At 35.9% G+C, this 16,202-nt stretch overlaps 5 protein-coding genes across 6 annotated transcripts; 2 read left to right on the top strand and 3 right to left on the bottom strand.

Moving 5' to 3' along the window:
• Nucleotides 1-48: 48 nt before the first annotated feature.
• Nucleotides 49-1,977, bottom strand: Polr3H (RNA polymerase III subunit H). The gene is made up of 4 exons (XM_076122731.1): nt 1,696-1,977; nt 1,431-1,614; nt 792-932; nt 49-271 (listed from the first exon to the last, which is right to left on the bottom strand). Exons 1-4 carry the CDS (start codon nt 1,804-1,806, stop codon nt 63-65), a joined length of 645 nt encoding a protein of 214 aa, XP_075978846.1. The 5' UTR covers nt 1,807-1,977; the 3' UTR covers nt 49-62.
• Nucleotides 1,978-2,175: 198 nt separating this feature from the next.
• LOC142978194 (ecto-NOX disulfide-thiol exchanger 2-like) lies at nt 2,176-7,599 on the top strand. 2 transcript variants are annotated; one of them, XM_076122525.1, is made up of 10 exons: nt 2,176-2,311; nt 2,583-2,741; nt 3,202-3,833; nt 4,004-4,228; nt 4,356-4,539; nt 5,371-5,477; nt 5,841-5,960; nt 6,088-6,231; nt 6,398-6,541; nt 6,654-7,599. In XM_076122525.1, exons 1-10 carry the CDS (start codon nt 2,305-2,307, stop codon nt 6,846-6,848), a joined length of 1,917 nt encoding a protein of 638 aa, XP_075978640.1. In that variant the 5' UTR covers nt 2,176-2,304; the 3' UTR covers nt 6,849-7,599. The 2 variants fall into 2 exon arrangements, with proteins under 2 accessions (XP_075978640.1, XP_075978639.1); XM_076122524.1 differs by having other exon boundaries at nt 3,196-3,833.
• A 135-nt stretch (nt 7,600-7,734) lies between these two features.
• Nucleotides 7,735-10,824, bottom strand: Dnai2 (dynein, axonemal, intermediate chain 2). Its single transcript, XM_076122526.1, has 11 exons — nt 10,610-10,824; nt 10,304-10,451; nt 9,980-10,235; nt 9,731-9,840; nt 9,496-9,647; nt 9,276-9,410; nt 9,123-9,204; nt 8,871-9,049; nt 8,517-8,649; nt 8,332-8,436; nt 7,735-7,995 (listed from the first exon to the last, which is right to left on the bottom strand). The coding sequence occupies exons 1-11, from the start codon at nt 10,822-10,824 to the stop codon at nt 7,789-7,791; spliced, it is 1,722 nt and encodes a 573-aa protein (XP_075978641.1). The 3' UTR covers nt 7,735-7,788.
• Nucleotides 10,825-11,047: 223 nt separating this feature from the next.
• Nucleotides 11,048-13,607, bottom strand: hdm (meiosis specific with OB domains hold'em). Its single transcript, XM_076122529.1, has 9 exons — nt 13,347-13,607; nt 13,206-13,267; nt 12,972-13,125; nt 12,801-12,881; nt 12,567-12,660; nt 12,207-12,379; nt 11,728-11,890; nt 11,415-11,517; nt 11,048-11,206 (listed from the first exon to the last, which is right to left on the bottom strand). Exons 1-9 carry the CDS (start codon nt 13,591-13,593, stop codon nt 11,048-11,050), a joined length of 1,236 nt encoding a protein of 411 aa, XP_075978644.1. The 5' UTR covers nt 13,594-13,607.
• A 182-nt stretch (nt 13,608-13,789) lies between these two features.
• PolD2 (DNA polymerase delta subunit 2) lies at nt 13,790-16,159 on the top strand. Its single transcript, XM_076122527.1, has 8 exons — nt 13,790-14,291; nt 14,375-14,496; nt 14,587-14,680; nt 14,752-14,900; nt 15,247-15,423; nt 15,503-15,574; nt 15,685-15,921; nt 16,003-16,159. The coding sequence occupies exons 1-8, from the start codon at nt 13,936-13,938 to the stop codon at nt 16,113-16,115; spliced, it is 1,320 nt and encodes a 439-aa protein (XP_075978642.1). The 5' UTR covers nt 13,790-13,935; the 3' UTR covers nt 16,116-16,159.
• Nucleotides 16,160-16,202: the final 43 nt, after the last annotated feature.

Here is a 16,202-nt window from a genome sequence, read left to right as displayed (position 1 = left end):
AAAAAATTGTAACCTGACTTAACAAAATATTAGAAAAAACAACAGCAATATTTAACAACATTTTATTCATCATTTTCTTGCTCTTCATTGTCATCACCGTCATCTTGTTCAGGAGCCTCCCACCAAGTGAGCAGCCCTAGTCCTGGCTCATTGATACCGCCCACTAGTCTGTAAGGTGCTATAGTCTGTGTTGTACACTCGGTACCAGGTGGCCCTGTTGGAAATATTTCTTCAAAGGCTTCACTTGTAACACGAAATCTTATTGACTCGCCTGAAAACAAACACAACTTTTTTTTATTATTTCTTATTATAAAGTTAGGAAGTAAAGTTTAAAAAGATAGAAGTGTATCTAACAGATCATTGTGTCATATAACCCAAGTACCTAATAGGAACTCATAACTCTTTCTCTATTTGGACAAGTTTACTCTTAAAATAAGCATAGACAGTGGTGTAGCTTCAGGTGGCCAACTGGTGCAGCCCATTGGGGCTCTCGAGCTTAGGGGGCCCCTGGACTCTGATCAACAAATCATTTTTATTATTGCGTCCTGCAGTTAAGGTGTAGAGAGCCATAGTATATTTTTTGCACAGCGGCCTCAAACTACCTTTCTATACCACAAAGCATGGGTTAGGTTTTGTATCACTTACCCTGGTTTCTGAGGTGCAATTAGTGGTAGTTTATCTATTCAATAGCGTTTAAACTCATATAAAAAAACACTATTGAATAGATAAACTACCGATAAATGTACTCAGAAACCGGGGATTATTTAATTATAGAAATTTAAGCGAATTACCTGAATCCATAAACAAGTCATGTTTCTCTCCATCCTCTTTAGGATACTCCCACACCCATGCTTGATCAGTTTCATCAAAACGTGATGGATGTTGGAGTGCATTCACTGGTATTAGGATGTCATCAAAAAATCCTAAGGTAACTGAAACAGATAAACTTGGTTAGGAACTATTTTTTTTTTTTTTTTTTTTTTTTTTTAAAAGACAACTCCCGCACTAAGAATTGCTCTTGTGTCGCGGGGACTTTTACAAACATACAAACAACGGACACAAAGCACAACCAGACTCGTAACAATTATTTGTGGATCGCACAAATAATTGCTCCGTGTGGGAATCGAACCCACGACCTCCCGATGCAGTGGTATCGGCGTTGTGACTTAAACCACTGCGCCACGGAGGCAGTCAACTATCTTATGCATGTCATTGTAGTTTTGCTTGTGTTTTCTTTGATATGAAATGATCAAAACAGCAGTCTCCAGGTAATTATCATGCGATGTTTAATTTCATTCTAAATTAGTTCTGTATCTTTTTCATGTAACAAATCTGCAGGTTTAACTTCCCATTGTGTACTGATATTTATTAAAATTAGAAATATTTACATTTGTTAAGTAAAACATAACAAAAATACATAATATACTTACCATGTACACCCTCTCTACTGCAGTTTTTTATCTTTCCTATTAATATTTCTTCAACAATAGGTCGGAAGACAATATACCTAAATTTAACTTCTGTATGAGATGAGCCATCTCCAGGGAAAATATATGAATGTCCAATATCTGTTATATCAAATAGAGCTATGCACAATCCTACATTTAATACCACCTAAAAGAAAAAGCATTTAATACACGTATGATACAATCTTAATTAGAATTATACATCTTCGTTTAGGTTAGAGTTACTTACTTTATTTGCAAGTTTTATATTGAGCAAGGTGGTTATCGAATCTGTTAAACTTTGGCGAAAATGATCCGGAGTCACCCTAATTACATCTTTCATTTCTGATAAAACAAACATATTGGTATAAATAAATTAACTAGAACTATTTTGATTTCAAAAACATCGCGGCATAACATGGAGTAAACATGAAACATGTCAAATAATAATTATTATTGTTAATGTCAACTTTAATCTAGGTATTAAAAAAAATAACAATAGAGTTGGAAATTGTTGGAATATGATACAAACTATCTTAGTAGATTTAGGTGTAAATATTCCAAGCACTTAATGATTTTCGTTTTCCTTTGTCTTCATTGGACAAACGTAAACACAGCCTAAATTACAGTAAATAAAAAAAAAACCAGCGAAAGCGTTTTATATGGTAACACTTCAACATTTTTATGAATGAATTAATGAACGAATGAAATGAAATTCTAATACAATTTATTTGTCAAACTTTTGTCATTGAATTGAGATTAGTGTTCGATGGAGTCGATTCTTTGCAATTGAATTATAATTCAAACAGTTAGGAGTGCTTAATTTGAAACACCATTGATAGATTAACTAAAGTGCGCTATGCAGGGTAAGTAGATGCTATTCGCACAATTATCAACATTAACGTTTAGCCTACGAACTATTGGGTTTTCTCCTACTTTTGTTTTGTGAATTGTTTGGATTTATAAAAAATGTATTGCTATTGCATATTTAAAAGAAGGATTATGACCATGCAACTATGGTTTGCTTGAGTTTTCAGCAAAATTTGGCTATTACATTATTGCAAATCTCAATCAACAAACAAAGCAAAAGTTTGAAGTTACTATTGTTAAATACAAAGGTATATTTCTTCTTAACAGGTAACCGAAGAGATAGGTCGAGGTCACCGACGAGAGTGGACAACGTAGGGCGAAGACGAGATGCCAAAGCGGATGCAAATGGTGGGGTAGTTAAACCTGGTGACATGCAAAATGTTCAACAAATGAATACCATGATGATGGCTAACATGTATCCCCAAGGTAAGAATTTTGATGACATACAATTTTATTGACAATGTCTCAGACAATACTGTGCTGTCTTTTAAACAGAAGGCTGTATCTGATAATTTTGACCTAATAGAGTTAGTTTAATGTATTAACAAACAGCAAACAAAGTGCTGTCTAATAACTTAACTTGTATACATAGTTGTAATTAGCCAGAGAGGCTCAGAGAGCATACATATGACTTATTTTTATTAATGACTACTACATGAATTTCAGTTAGAGTAAATGCAAATTTTGATATTAAAACTGAACATGAGTTTAAATTAATTATAGTCCAAACAAAAGCTAGCTAGATATTTTTTTTAAATTTAATCTGTTGTTGGGCAAAGGTCTACCCTAAATTGGTTGTCTGGAAATAGACAAGGATTGTGACCAATGGCAGTATATTAAAAACCTTAAATTTCATAGAGCTTTTCATAAATTAGTAAAGTTTCAGGAAACATGATGATGGCTGGTGGAATGTATCCCAACATGATGATGCCTGGGGCAATGATGGGAGGTGTTATGCACTCTGCTGGGATGGAGATGATGCAAGGGGCTGGCATGGAAATGGTTCCCCCTGCTTCTATGGATATGTCTGCCATGGGTGGGCAAGCTATTGCATCAGCCGGTGGGGCTATGGACATGGGTATGATGGGAGGAATGATGATGGACCCTTCAATGATGGGAATTTACCCAAGCATAAGTACAGCTGATATGGCTCCTATGCCAGAAAAGAAGGAAATTGTTTATAAACATTGTAAGCTTGTTCCTCCTGATACTGGCACCCCTCAACCTCCTCGCAGGACAAGGCCACCTGGTTGTAGAACCATATTTGTTGGTGGTTTACCTGACAAGATAAGAGAAAGTACTGTGAGGGAAGTTTTTGAGACTTACGGAAGGATTCATACCTTGAGGTTGTCTAAGAAGAATTTTTGTCATATTCGTTTTGATAGAGAAGAATGTGTTGATGCAGCTATGATGATATCAGGATATAGAATTAAATTAACTAATATAAAAGAAGATGACAAGATTGATGATGAGAAGTCCCATGCCACATCTGGCTGGTTGCATGTTGATTATGCACTGGTAAGATTTTCATAATATATTATTATCTTTTCCATGAAATTCCATTAAGATGTCTGATTGTATTATATGCAAGATCTCTTTATGTAACCAAAATAATTTACCACAAAATGTTTATATAATTTTTGAAAAGTTTGAGATTAACTTACTAAAACATATTATTTTATTTATAGAGTCGAGATGACCAGAATGACTATGAAAGGAAACAAAGGCAGGCATTGAGAGTACAACAACAACAGATGCAGCAGTTAAATGCTCAACAAGAAATGGTCAGTCGAACCATGGGTTCCTACAGGCGATCTCCATCACCTACCCGAGTGCAGCCATTTTCTAATGCCTCTATGGTTCAATTGAGTGAAAAGATCAAGAGTGAGGAGAATTTCTCTACTTCTTTGCCTGTGAGTATATTACTCCTTGCATGTTTATTAATTAAAAATTTGAAAAGTATTACTTTCAGAAGGCAGTTAGGAAGAAAGGCTGGGCTGTTTCTCACTTATTATAAAGAGCATTATTCTTTTTTTGCAGACATTGCTAGCTTGGTTGGAGCGTGGGGAATGCTCAAAGAAAAACGCAAATCAATTTTATTCCATGATACAAACTACCAATTCTCACATCCGTAGATTGTTCAATGAGAAAATGCAATCTGAAGAAGAGTTACAAGAATGCAAGGAAAGAGTAAAGAACAACATTGCCAATGTGATAGAACAACGTAAGTGATACATAAGGGCTTGAGGTCTATTCAGTCCACCATACTTGGTGATTCTTTTTAAATCAGTCATATTACCATCTCTAAGCTCATTGCTTGGTCCACAGTACAGAGTTTATTAAAATTCCTAAGGTAAGATCACAGTCACAATGTTTTCTAACACGAAAACATTACTGTCTTGTAGAAACATGGGTACATATTTTATGTTTTCTGGACACCAACATAAAATATAAATTTATGGAGTCTTCACATAGGATGTAGAGTTTTTGAAGAAGGTATCTGAGCATCATGCTTTTAAGGGGTAGGCAGCAAAACTTAGCTCAAAAGTTTTTGCTAAATGGTCTCTGGTCTGTTCACACTCATTAGTCTATGGATCGCCAGTGTTCACCAGAAGTCTGCAGGTCCTGAATGTTTTATAAAAACAGCATTATCCATGTGGAAAAGGTGGATATATTTGTAAGTTGCTAATGTTTTGACAATTTACTTTTCGAACGAAACATTTTTATTTCATGTTTTTTTAAATATTTAAAATAGAATCTTATTATGATTATCGAACTACATTAGAAAAGTAAATTGACAAAACATTTTGGGTTCCTCTGTGTATCAACACAGAGCTAAAATAACGCGTGACATCTTCATAATCGAGGTGCTTCGTGTTCGCAACATTGGCGACTGGCTCACAGCCCACGCTCGTGATAGGTAGACGTATAAAGCGCGTGTGACTCCGACCTAACTGTCGACAGTAGAGGCTGGGACGACCGACCGAGTTCGTACCACGGTATGTTCGGTCTTACGACCATTGTCGATCTTAACATAATTATTTGTGAACCTCAGTCGAACAGGTGGCGAAAGTGTTTACTGCTGCCTCTCACCAGCGCGCTTGGGATCACTTCACAAAGCCACAGCGGAAGAATATTGAGACATGGCAAAAAATGACACAGGTACTTACAGATATTGTTTTGTTAGGAAACAATGAATGTTTGTAAAGTGTACATGTCTACCAGTCATTATGGTCCAAATAACATTATGTATGAGCTAATGTCAGATACTAAAGTTAATAAATTGTATCATAAATAACTTTACGAAAAAAATATGCATAATGTGTTTTGGAGGTGATGAATGGCATATATTTCACCTAGGCGACCGGGAAGACAGCTGATAACAGGTAAATAAAGGTCTGAAGGAAGGATGTAAGTGTAAGCGAGGAGGTATACTACAGTCTAATTTCTTTAAGAATCCACTATATTGCCGACTTTGCCACTGCATGTAAGGCATGTACAATTAATGACATAAAAATGTTTCAGGAATTTAATTCATTGAAAGAAGAGTTTAATGAGAAATTCTACAATGACGACAGTGAATTCAATGGATTTGCTAGTTCCAGAGGATCTGAGAGTCACAGTGATGAAGTACAACAGTTGAAGGTACACAAAATAATACGATACTTATCACTTACAATAGTTTTAGAAATGTATTATAATGTATTTGAAATGTGCCCTTTTCTACGTTGCATACGCCAATAAGTATTTGATAATTTTATTTGTCTTATAGCGCGAGAATGAAAGCCTTCAATTCCAACTGGAAGCTTACAAGAATGAAGTTGATGTTATCAAATCGGATGCCAAGAAGGAAATGGAAAAGTTTAAAGCGCAGTTCATAGCACGCCAAGCTTTGCAAGGTGCATTGGATAAAAACGTAAGTAGTATAACAAGATATCAGTTATTATAATGCAACGGGTCTTAAACGCGATTGAAAACTAAAGATAAGGATACTTTTAAAATCGTTAAGATGTTAGTATCTAAATGGGTAATTAAAGACAAAGAAGTTGCACTATAGTTATAATTATATTTATATTTTACAGCCACCGCTGCCGTCTCCGGTTGTGAAGCCGCCACCTCCACCACCATTGCCTGATGACTTGAACACCAAAGTGCATTTGAAAGAAGTTGTAGAAGCAGGCTGTGGGGAAGCAAAACTGATCGGAGTTATGTCGGCGTTCTTGCAGGTAAAATCTTTTGATCTTATGCTCTATACCATATACTCGATGCTAAATACTATTTAAGAATAGTAGTGTCATTATTTCGCGTTATATTTACTTTTTGTTTGTGTGTTTTCAGGTGCATCCTCATGGAGCAAGTCTGGATTACGTAGTGTCGTACGTTCGAGCCATCTTCTCTCACGTATCGCAAGCAACCGTACACCATGTGCTGCAAAAGCACGGAGACGTATTCCTTCGCACTACAAGTGGCGTCGGCGCTAACATTGAACATCGTTGGTCCTTCAATGCGTTCAACAAGGAGGACGATAAATAGCATTACCATTCTCATGGAGGTACATCTAGTACAACTATGCATATCAAAGGTTTTCGTATAAAACAATCTAAGGCGAACAAATAGAAATAACAAGCAATATTCTCAGATACAAAATTGTGACACCTGACTGGGATATAATGTAGACTGTTCGGTGTTTTTGTATACATATTTGCCATTGATAACAAACACGAGACTGAACACTATAAGTATTTTTTGTATGTTATTGAAACATTCTTGAATTTTTGAATTACTGTGAGATTACGATTTAATTGCTGAAGCGCATTTTGCGTCAGTTTGTTCGAAGCGTTACATGCTCGACATTACTTTCATTCAAAAGATACTCTACTTTGTGAATGGCGTATCTTAACTATTGCTAGATTTAAGAACGTGTGTTTTTTTTGTTATTTTGTTACTTAGGCTTTCTACGTTTTAAAGACATACCGATTCGACATTCTATATCAATGCATTCCCTTCTTTATTAAGCTTTTGCAAGAATAATGCAATCGGTATTTTTCGAACAAAGATCAAAATTGTAGTCTATAAGACTTATTTTTAGTTATTGTTTTTTTCGTTTTCTTTAAATGTGCTAAGAAGGAATCGGATAAATAAACATCAAGACTAGTATTTTTATGGATGAGGCTTAAACTGTGAAACATATAGGTTTAGATAAATCAGGCTACATTTTTAAGGCATTATTGATAAATGTAACGTGAACAATTATGTGAGATTTAGAATAAATTAGGTATTATTATATCGGTTTTTATTTGGCATATTATTGCTTTTTACAGCTGCAATACTTCATCAGTACACAACTTTTGACAGATTTTACATAGTATTTCTATTCTCTATCTATTCAAATAAACGTCATTACTTTAGCTCGAACACTAATAAACTATTAAGACGAGAAAAAAGTCAGCTGCCAGGGTCTTATCTTCTTCACTTAAGTATCTGTTTTTTGTTGCGATTGTAGATCGTTGATAGTTTGCATGTATTCTGCGGTCGCTTCTTCTAAATCTCTGTCGTTAGCAGGCACTTCTGACTCTGCTGCCTGGGGACCTCCCGCGCCGTGATCTTGTCGCATTTTCAGCCTTAACTCTCGCATACGAGCTTCGAGAATACGCTCTCGTTTATTTTCTCGATCCAAGACCTAAAAATATTCATTTAATGGAGTAATTAGTTTAGACTCCTTAATTTCAAGACCTAGTTAGAACAAAGCATGGTAGTATGTTTGACAGAGTAGAAAAAGAAATGCCTAACGTTTCGGCGCAGGTTGCAGGCTGACTGGGTCAGCCTGCGACCACGGCGAGTGCAACCTGCGCCGAAACGTTAGGCATTTTAAGGTTAAATGTGTGTTCGCGTTAATTCCCATATTCTATTATACATTAAACATGCAACGCGAGAGTTTAAAAGTTATGATAGAAAAAGAAAACTAGCCGTTTCAAAAATCCTAGTTCAATATTTCTTTTTTAAACGTGTGCCTTACGTGAGTTAGAAGTTGTTTATCATTTTTGTCGGCTGTACCAAGATTCTGAGACAGTTCTGCCAAGTATACCGTTCCTTTACTGCTACCACACGCTACTAGTTGACCCTGTAACATTAATATTTTATATAAATTTATTAGTCTTTACGTCGTATCTAAGGTAATGCCAATAGATGCTCAGCACTTACGGCTTCATGTGGCCGAAGCCGGAGTAGCGGTTCATCACAGAGTTGCGCGGTTACGATTGGTGCACTTCTTCTTCGTAACAAATCCCAGCAAGATAAGCAACCGTCCCATTGAGTCACCAACATCAAAGAAAATCTATACAAAAATAAACATGTTTACGATTGGCTATAACGAAAAAAAATAGAAACGTCAATTTGGGTAACATTGACAGTGGGAACATGAACTAGTTTCGATTATTTTTTCATATGAAACCAACACAATTGATAAAATTTTGCAAAACTAAAATAAACTTTCTTCAACTAACCAACTTCAAAGTTACCCAGATTGACTGTACCTGTCAAATGTATTTTTTTTACCGTATGGGGTTCCATGCACCATCAGTAAGTTTAGTACGATGAGAATAGGTCCACAGTATAGCAGACTCGCGGCAATCTTCGCTCCAAACTCGAGCTGTCCAGTCACCTACTGTTAGGAAGTTTTTGACAAATGTTGGGTTCCTTTGGAGCGCGTACACTGGACCAAGATGCGCTTCGTACTGTATAAAAATATGATTATTTCTTCAGTATATATTTTTTTATGAAATAATTAATGTTTTTCTGTTTTCTTACCTTTGTTGGAAGCTTTTCCACTGCATTTTTTCCTTTTCTATTACCTCCTATCACCAACCCAGTTTCAGTGCCAACCATAAATCTGTAAATAAATATTTAAGGTTTACCTTTTTGATGAATTATCTTGCATTTTTTTTTCAGTTTTTCTCTTACCTTGTTGGTATAGTTGGTTCGTACTCAAGTGCCGAAATTCCTATGGCGTTCTCGATACTTTGCGTGTCAGTTACCGCTTTCACAATATCAATAATCATGGAGTCCGTTGGCTCGCTCATATTTCTAGTATCCCACCTAAATTGTCAAGTCTTAAATTAATCTCTTACAATGTGAAATGCAACTTATTATTTTATTATTGTTCCGTTCTATAATACTTTACCATTTCACTACCCCATCTGGAGACGCAGAAAAGAATTCGGCCCCAGTTTTGGAATTAATAAATAGCACATTTCGCACTAGATCTCGGTGAGCAACATGTGGGGGACAAATACCAGCCGGCTCTTCTCCTTTACGAGTATCCCACCAGCCGACCTGAAAAATATAAGATTTCGTTTTTTTTATCTATTTGTAATTTGTAACCATCTCGTAGTGCTTGCTGTATTTTGTAATGTTACCTGCCCATTAATCATTCCTCCAACCAAAATGTCTCTATCACGAGGATTGTACTGAAAATCCAGTAAAGGCTGTGGAGGCTTTATTACAAGTTCCGGTGCATTGGCATTTTCTGTAAATAATACAAAATTAAGACTTCAATATATTTTCCATGTCAGTGAAATTAGGGATCAGGGTAGAGACACCATCAGCCTTCAAAATTACATATTTTATAGTACTGAATGGATGCGCTCAAGCTAATCTTTGCCTACCTATGTCCCAGATGTATGAATACTGCGGATTTCTGGAGTTTTTTATAAGCTCTACATCCGCATGAGCAGCTGCGAATCTTGCTCCTCCGTCAGCTTGCCAAGACAACGACCTCACCGGCCTTCTGGCGCCTGGCTCTCTATACACGTTCACTGTGTGGCAACTGCTATTTTCCACTGGTGGTATAGACGGCAGCTCTGTATAGTATGTCTCATACATATCCACCGCATTATTTTGCAGTATATTGTGTTCCATGCTCTAAAAATAGTAATAACTAGGAATTTTTGAAGCAATTTATTACATCCTAATATTAATGTTGTACTTACATGGCCTAAATGCATTACTGCATGGATATAAGCGTCGTCTTTTTCGATCTTACGCCGATATCGTTGCGTTGCCTCAGGATCATTCATGTTGATATCTTTAGGCCAACCTCCCTCTACGTGATTAACACCAGAACTCGTATATTCTGCTCTAAATTATTAAAAAATACTTATTGGTTTATTTATGTTATTAGTGACTGTTTACAATTCAATTTTAATGGAAACTTTTTTAGAGCTCTGATAGTTATATATTTATTATCTTACAATCATCAGCATAGGCTAATTTCATATTCAATTATTTTAACATACCTTACAGAATTGACCCAATGTTCAGACATTGTACATGTGTTTTGGATGCCAACATCCACCGGATTGCGAAGAATATAGTTTTTATAAAACGCCGGATTATTGGGAATGCTGACTATCATTTCTGGTCCTTGGTCTTCAAACAAAGTTTGTCTTCCAAAATGCTTTCTTTTTTTTGTATACTCATATGTTATTTCAGTTTTTTCTGGCTTTTCCATTATCACAATCTTATGAAAACACAGTAGAAATGGGACTTCTGCTTGATCAATAATGACTGACCTACCCTAACGACGAGGTTGAACAACCATACCATATGCAATGTTATATTAATTTGAACAAATAAAACAACTGTTTATAATCATTTTTGTAGTACTTCGAAACGTAATGAAAAAAAAGAACGAATGACAAAATTCTTAAGCACGAAAAATAAACAAACAGTTTTCAATATAGTGGTATAGGATCAGCTTGAGTAGCTCGTCTCAATGTTAACACAATGAGACGGGGATATGCTACTGCGAGCTTCACGTAGCACTGTTCCAGAAGTAGACTCCAGCGCAAAGCAGCTCTGTTCTCCGACGACATTGCCTTTAGTTGCTGCAGCTGAAATAGAAACTTGAAATTGTTACTTAAATGTTTTACATGAGTAACAGACTCATAAAATCACGCCATTTTTCCCTGATGGTGACACCAAATTATTCTTAATAGAGTTCCATGTTGTCAGTTCCATTTGGCGCTAATATATCATTCCTCCAACCAAAAGTCAATTTATCAATATTTATCATGGATCTCGTAACATAAAAAAGTTTACGTTATATCCTAGTGTATCTTCAAGAACGTCGATCGGTACTCGAGCTGTTAATTCTCCTGTATGGTCAGCACAACGAATTCTTATATCTTCTATATTATTTTCCCTGTGAATTGAAATGAATTTAAATTCTTGAAGAAGAAAAGAACACAAACATTCGTTGTTAAGGGCTTACAAAAAATTACAAAGAGTAGGTAACGGATATTTGTCGAAATAAGGTTAGTATTTGAAAAACCTAGTATTTGCGTTTAAAAGTTGCAAGATATTGGAATTTAGACATTTAAACGAGATGAGTTGTGTTAAAGCTATTAGTTACGCAGTATCAAGTTCATCCAGGTCGAGGTGTGTGAGCAGGGCGTGTAGCGAGGCGCAGAAGGGCGCGGCGCCGGCGCCCGCCGCACGCTCCCGCACCTGCGCCACGGACGCCGCGCACCCGCGCTCTCCGCTCCATGCCGACCAGGCTGCCGCTGACCCTCCTCCTGATATGTAGCAATAAGACCACTGTATGTAATATCACCGTGGCTTTACTCTAGGCCGTTGATACTTTTAAGTTTGAGGGCTGTATTAGCAGTAAGTATTTCTGTAATGGTGTCAATCTTTCTGGAAAGTTGCATTTGCATTTCTTTGTGGGAAGGGTTTTTTTTTGTTGTATCCCAGATTTCTCGTATTGATTTTAATATAAAATGACTTAAGTAATAGGTTTTCAATGCTGTAAGTAAAGGGGTATGCTGATCAATATATATTTTCGCAACATTGCATTTATGAAAAAGCATATAAATTGGTGAGGTAGCTCACGAGCACTGCTCTGGTTCCGTATGTGCAGTCGGAGCGCCTCGGCGTCGGCGGTGTGTGGCTGGTGCGTGATGACGCAGCGCGCGGCGGCCTGCACGCGGACGGCGCGCGCGCGCCACGACACGCGCGCGTCCGATATGAACAACACGCTCTCTAGTGGACGCCACTCTTCCGCTCTAACAATAGTAACAAGCTCAGAAAACCATTAGAACCACTAATCATCGTAACCGCTATCGATTACCACGATGACGGCGATCGCTACCTAGTTAGGTATAGGTAGTTTTTTTTTGTATAAACAAAATAGTAGCGCCTCTAGCGAATGTCAGAGGAACTTTTAAAGTGATTGTGGTTAACGTGCCTTACCTTTGAATGGTATCAATATCAAAAATATCCAAAGTGACCGATGCTGGTGTTGTATTGTCTATTATCTCTACACCTCTAACAGACATATCGACACCTAAAATATGAGAAATAATTTTATTATAATCAGTACCTACTGCGTACTCAGTTTTGTAACTCGAAAATCCAACCTGTCTACGTGGCTTTACTGGCTAAGGTAAATAGCTGGATACCTGCGACACATTTGGAGACACTCACCTGCTTTAGTTTTTATTTGTCTGGAGGGCTTCACTGATTTCACAACAACTAGCAGATCGACATAAACATTGGTACTTTCTTCTGTAAAATGAGAGTCACGTAGTTAATGTTTAAGCTGGGAAGTACAAATATTCCCACCAAATCAAAGAATGTAAGTGAGAGACTACTCACCGGGTAATTTCAATACTTCCGAAAGTCCATAATATCCTGAAGAATGCTTAGTAGGTATGTGCAGTAGCGGCAAAAAAGCACTGAACATGTCTCCACCATGAATGCTCACATCGGACATGCCTTCGTTAAGCGACAAATAAAATGGAGACGACACCTTAAAGTTTTTAATAATAAAGTTAAGTTATGTCTCAAGTGAAATAAAATATAAGCTCAATGTTGTTCTAGAAGGGTTACCTGTGGTCGGTAGTTTTCATTATCGCCACTTTTAACGCAGATTTTAGGAGACGTAATTTCAACTAAAATAAAGTAATAATTATTAATTTATTACCTATTTTAAAGTAACGTATAAATACGTTTTTAATAGTAGGTACTTACCGACGTCGCCAACCAAAAATCTTTCGTAGAAAGTTAAAACAAAATATTCTGAACCCCATACATCTACATTGATTGTATCTATTTCGGAATCTCTAATAGTGAAAGATGTAACTCCTCTTGAATCACCGTTTTTCTTTTTAGATCCAACAGTGCGTGGACTATTCTTTGCTATAATTATTCCAATAATAAGGGCATTTTTAATGTTCATATTCAAATTATTAAGTTTAACTTTTTGTACTCCCGCCATTTTTCTTAGAGGGAAATGCACCAAATTACGTTTAGAAACAGTTCAAACAGTAAAGTTTTCTTCCTCTGCGCAATGTACCTATAAGTTTTTATTAGACACTTGAATTGAACGAATCCTTTGTAAGCCATTCGCTTCCGAATCCGCCTCGAAGGATAAGCCACTAGCAACACTGATGGATCCTGTCAATAATGTATGTCACTGTCTACTAGTGTCTACTACTGAAGTATCAAAAGTCAAAACTGTCATATTTAGTTTCTTAAACCGCCAAAACGAAAATAATTTAATTTTTTACTATTAAACTTAAGATCCAGTGATTTCTTTATTGTACAACTTTAATAAACAATGTTATTCAAAACAGAACCTAACTCATCTAATACAGATAATTTTGAAACACGAGAGCTTGAACGGCAAGATGTTGATTACACCGACCGCTCCAAAAGATTTTGTGAAGTATCGCGAGACTTTTCAAAGCAATACGCTTACATTTATTCAGCCAGATTAAATACTTTTAGAAATATATTGACCCCAATTGTAAAGAAGAAATGGTCTGACCGGCACAAGATCTTAAAACTTTGTGAACTTCGCGAAAAAGGTACAACTTGTGTCATCATTGGAACACTTTTTAAACTTCAAGAATTAAAACCTAGTATACTGAAAGAATTATCAGATCAACTGGAAATAATACCTCAAGCTCCCAGGTAAGACTATTAAGCTTAAAATATAATCTTTATAACATTCTACCCATAATGACAAAAGTAAGATTTTCAATGTTTTGTTTCAGAACCCATTTCGTTCATGAATCTGATAGTTTGGTTCTAGAAGACGAACTTCAAAGAATTAAGCTGGTTGGTGAATGTATTGACGTACACCAGGTTGTGACTGGTGTTGTTTGTGCATTGCTAGGTAAATTAATATGCCTGTATTTTACTTTTAAATTTTGTCAACATTGATACCATAATATAGTAAAACCTTCTTGCTTTGTATGTGTTTCAGGATCTGAAGATGAAGATGGTATATTCTCTGTCAAAGATGTCTGTTGGGCTGGCTGTAATATACAAAAACCATTACCTAAATTAAGTGCTGACAAGTATGTTTATACTATCCTCTAATATATAAGTTTTAATATAACTTTGATTATATTAATGCAATTTGTTATAGGTATATTGTACTGATGTCTGGACTGAACACTTCAAATACTGCAGATCACATGTTTTCAATGCATTTGTTTTTGGAGTGGCTAGCAGGTCTCTCTGGCACATCAGAATATCAAGATGAAGTTTCTAAGATAGTTCGAGTTATAGTTGCAGGTTGGGCCATTTTCTTGAATAAAAGGTTGATTGAACTCTATCGCACTCCAGTGTTTCAGAGAGTTATAAAAACTTGCTACCTCAAATTCTTTACCAGAGACTTTTTACATTGACCTACCAATTCCACTCATCTAACTAAGATACTATAAAAATTACACATTATTTGCCTTTAGCATGGTAAAGCACCAGAATATCAATTTATTAAGCCCACTTCTATCCACTTTTGAAGCTTCCATAATGATGTGCCACACTAGACAGTACAGATATTATTATCAATCAATACTTACATGTTTGTAGAATCTCAGGTAATCAAGTATACTCTAAATAATGTTTATAAAATTTTCAGGTGGAGTTTTTGCAAGTCATACAAACGATAGTGGGGTCAATGAGGCTGAGTTCATAGCCTCTGTGGAGCTGATGGATACATTTGCAGCTGCAGTGAGTGCTGTAGCACCACTAGACCTGATGCCCAGCAGTCAAGATCCATCAGGCATTATGTTACCACAAAAACCTTTCCATTATTGTATGTAATATACATTCTTATACTCATCATATTTCGCTGAACTATTTGAATTCTATTATAAGTTTGTTTTGTTTTGCAGGTTTGTTTCCAAAAGCTGTTGAGTATAAGTCTTTCAATAGAGTTTCAAATCCATATGAGTGTGATATTGGAGGTAATCAATCAAAGACTATTTGTTATTGATAAATTATTTTGTTTTTATGTATAATTATATTATATTACTTTGTTTTTATATTTCATTTAATAAAATAATTGTTTTTTTAGGGTTCATGTGTCTGGGCACTTCTGGGGAGCCAGTAAAAGATGTAATGAGATACAGTAAGATAGACAATAGCCTGGAAGTCATGAGAAAGACCCTACAGTGGCGACATCTGGCGCCCACTTGTCCTGATACAATACCATGCACCCCATGCACAGATACAGATCCATTTATTATTTATAGTTGCCCTGCAATTTATTTTAATGGCAATTCCTCTGAATTTGCTACTGATTTATATGAAGGTACATTACATTTTTATAATAAAAGTATTTTAATTTATTCTCATTGAATATTTGGGTTAAAAACCATATTTTTTATTTTAGGTGATGGAGGACAACACACAAGATTGGTTTGCATTCCCAGCTTTAGTGAAACAAAAACTGTTGCTCTTATTAATTTGTCAAACTTGGAATGTTACAGCATGAAGTTTTCATAGTACATATTATTTAAGAATGAATAAATAAAGTGGTTTTTAAATAATGCAGTGTGTTGATCAATACCGTATTAATCTTAAGTAGGTGAA

This window comes from Anticarsia gemmatalis, chromosome 14 (genome assembly GCF_050436995.1).
Source record: "Anticarsia gemmatalis isolate Benzon Research Colony breed Stoneville strain chromosome 14, ilAntGemm2 primary, whole genome shotgun sequence".
In the NCBI taxonomy this organism is placed as follows: Eukaryota; Metazoa; Arthropoda; class Insecta; order Lepidoptera; family Erebidae; genus Anticarsia; species Anticarsia gemmatalis.
This window is presented reverse-complemented; position numbering and strand designations above follow the sequence as displayed.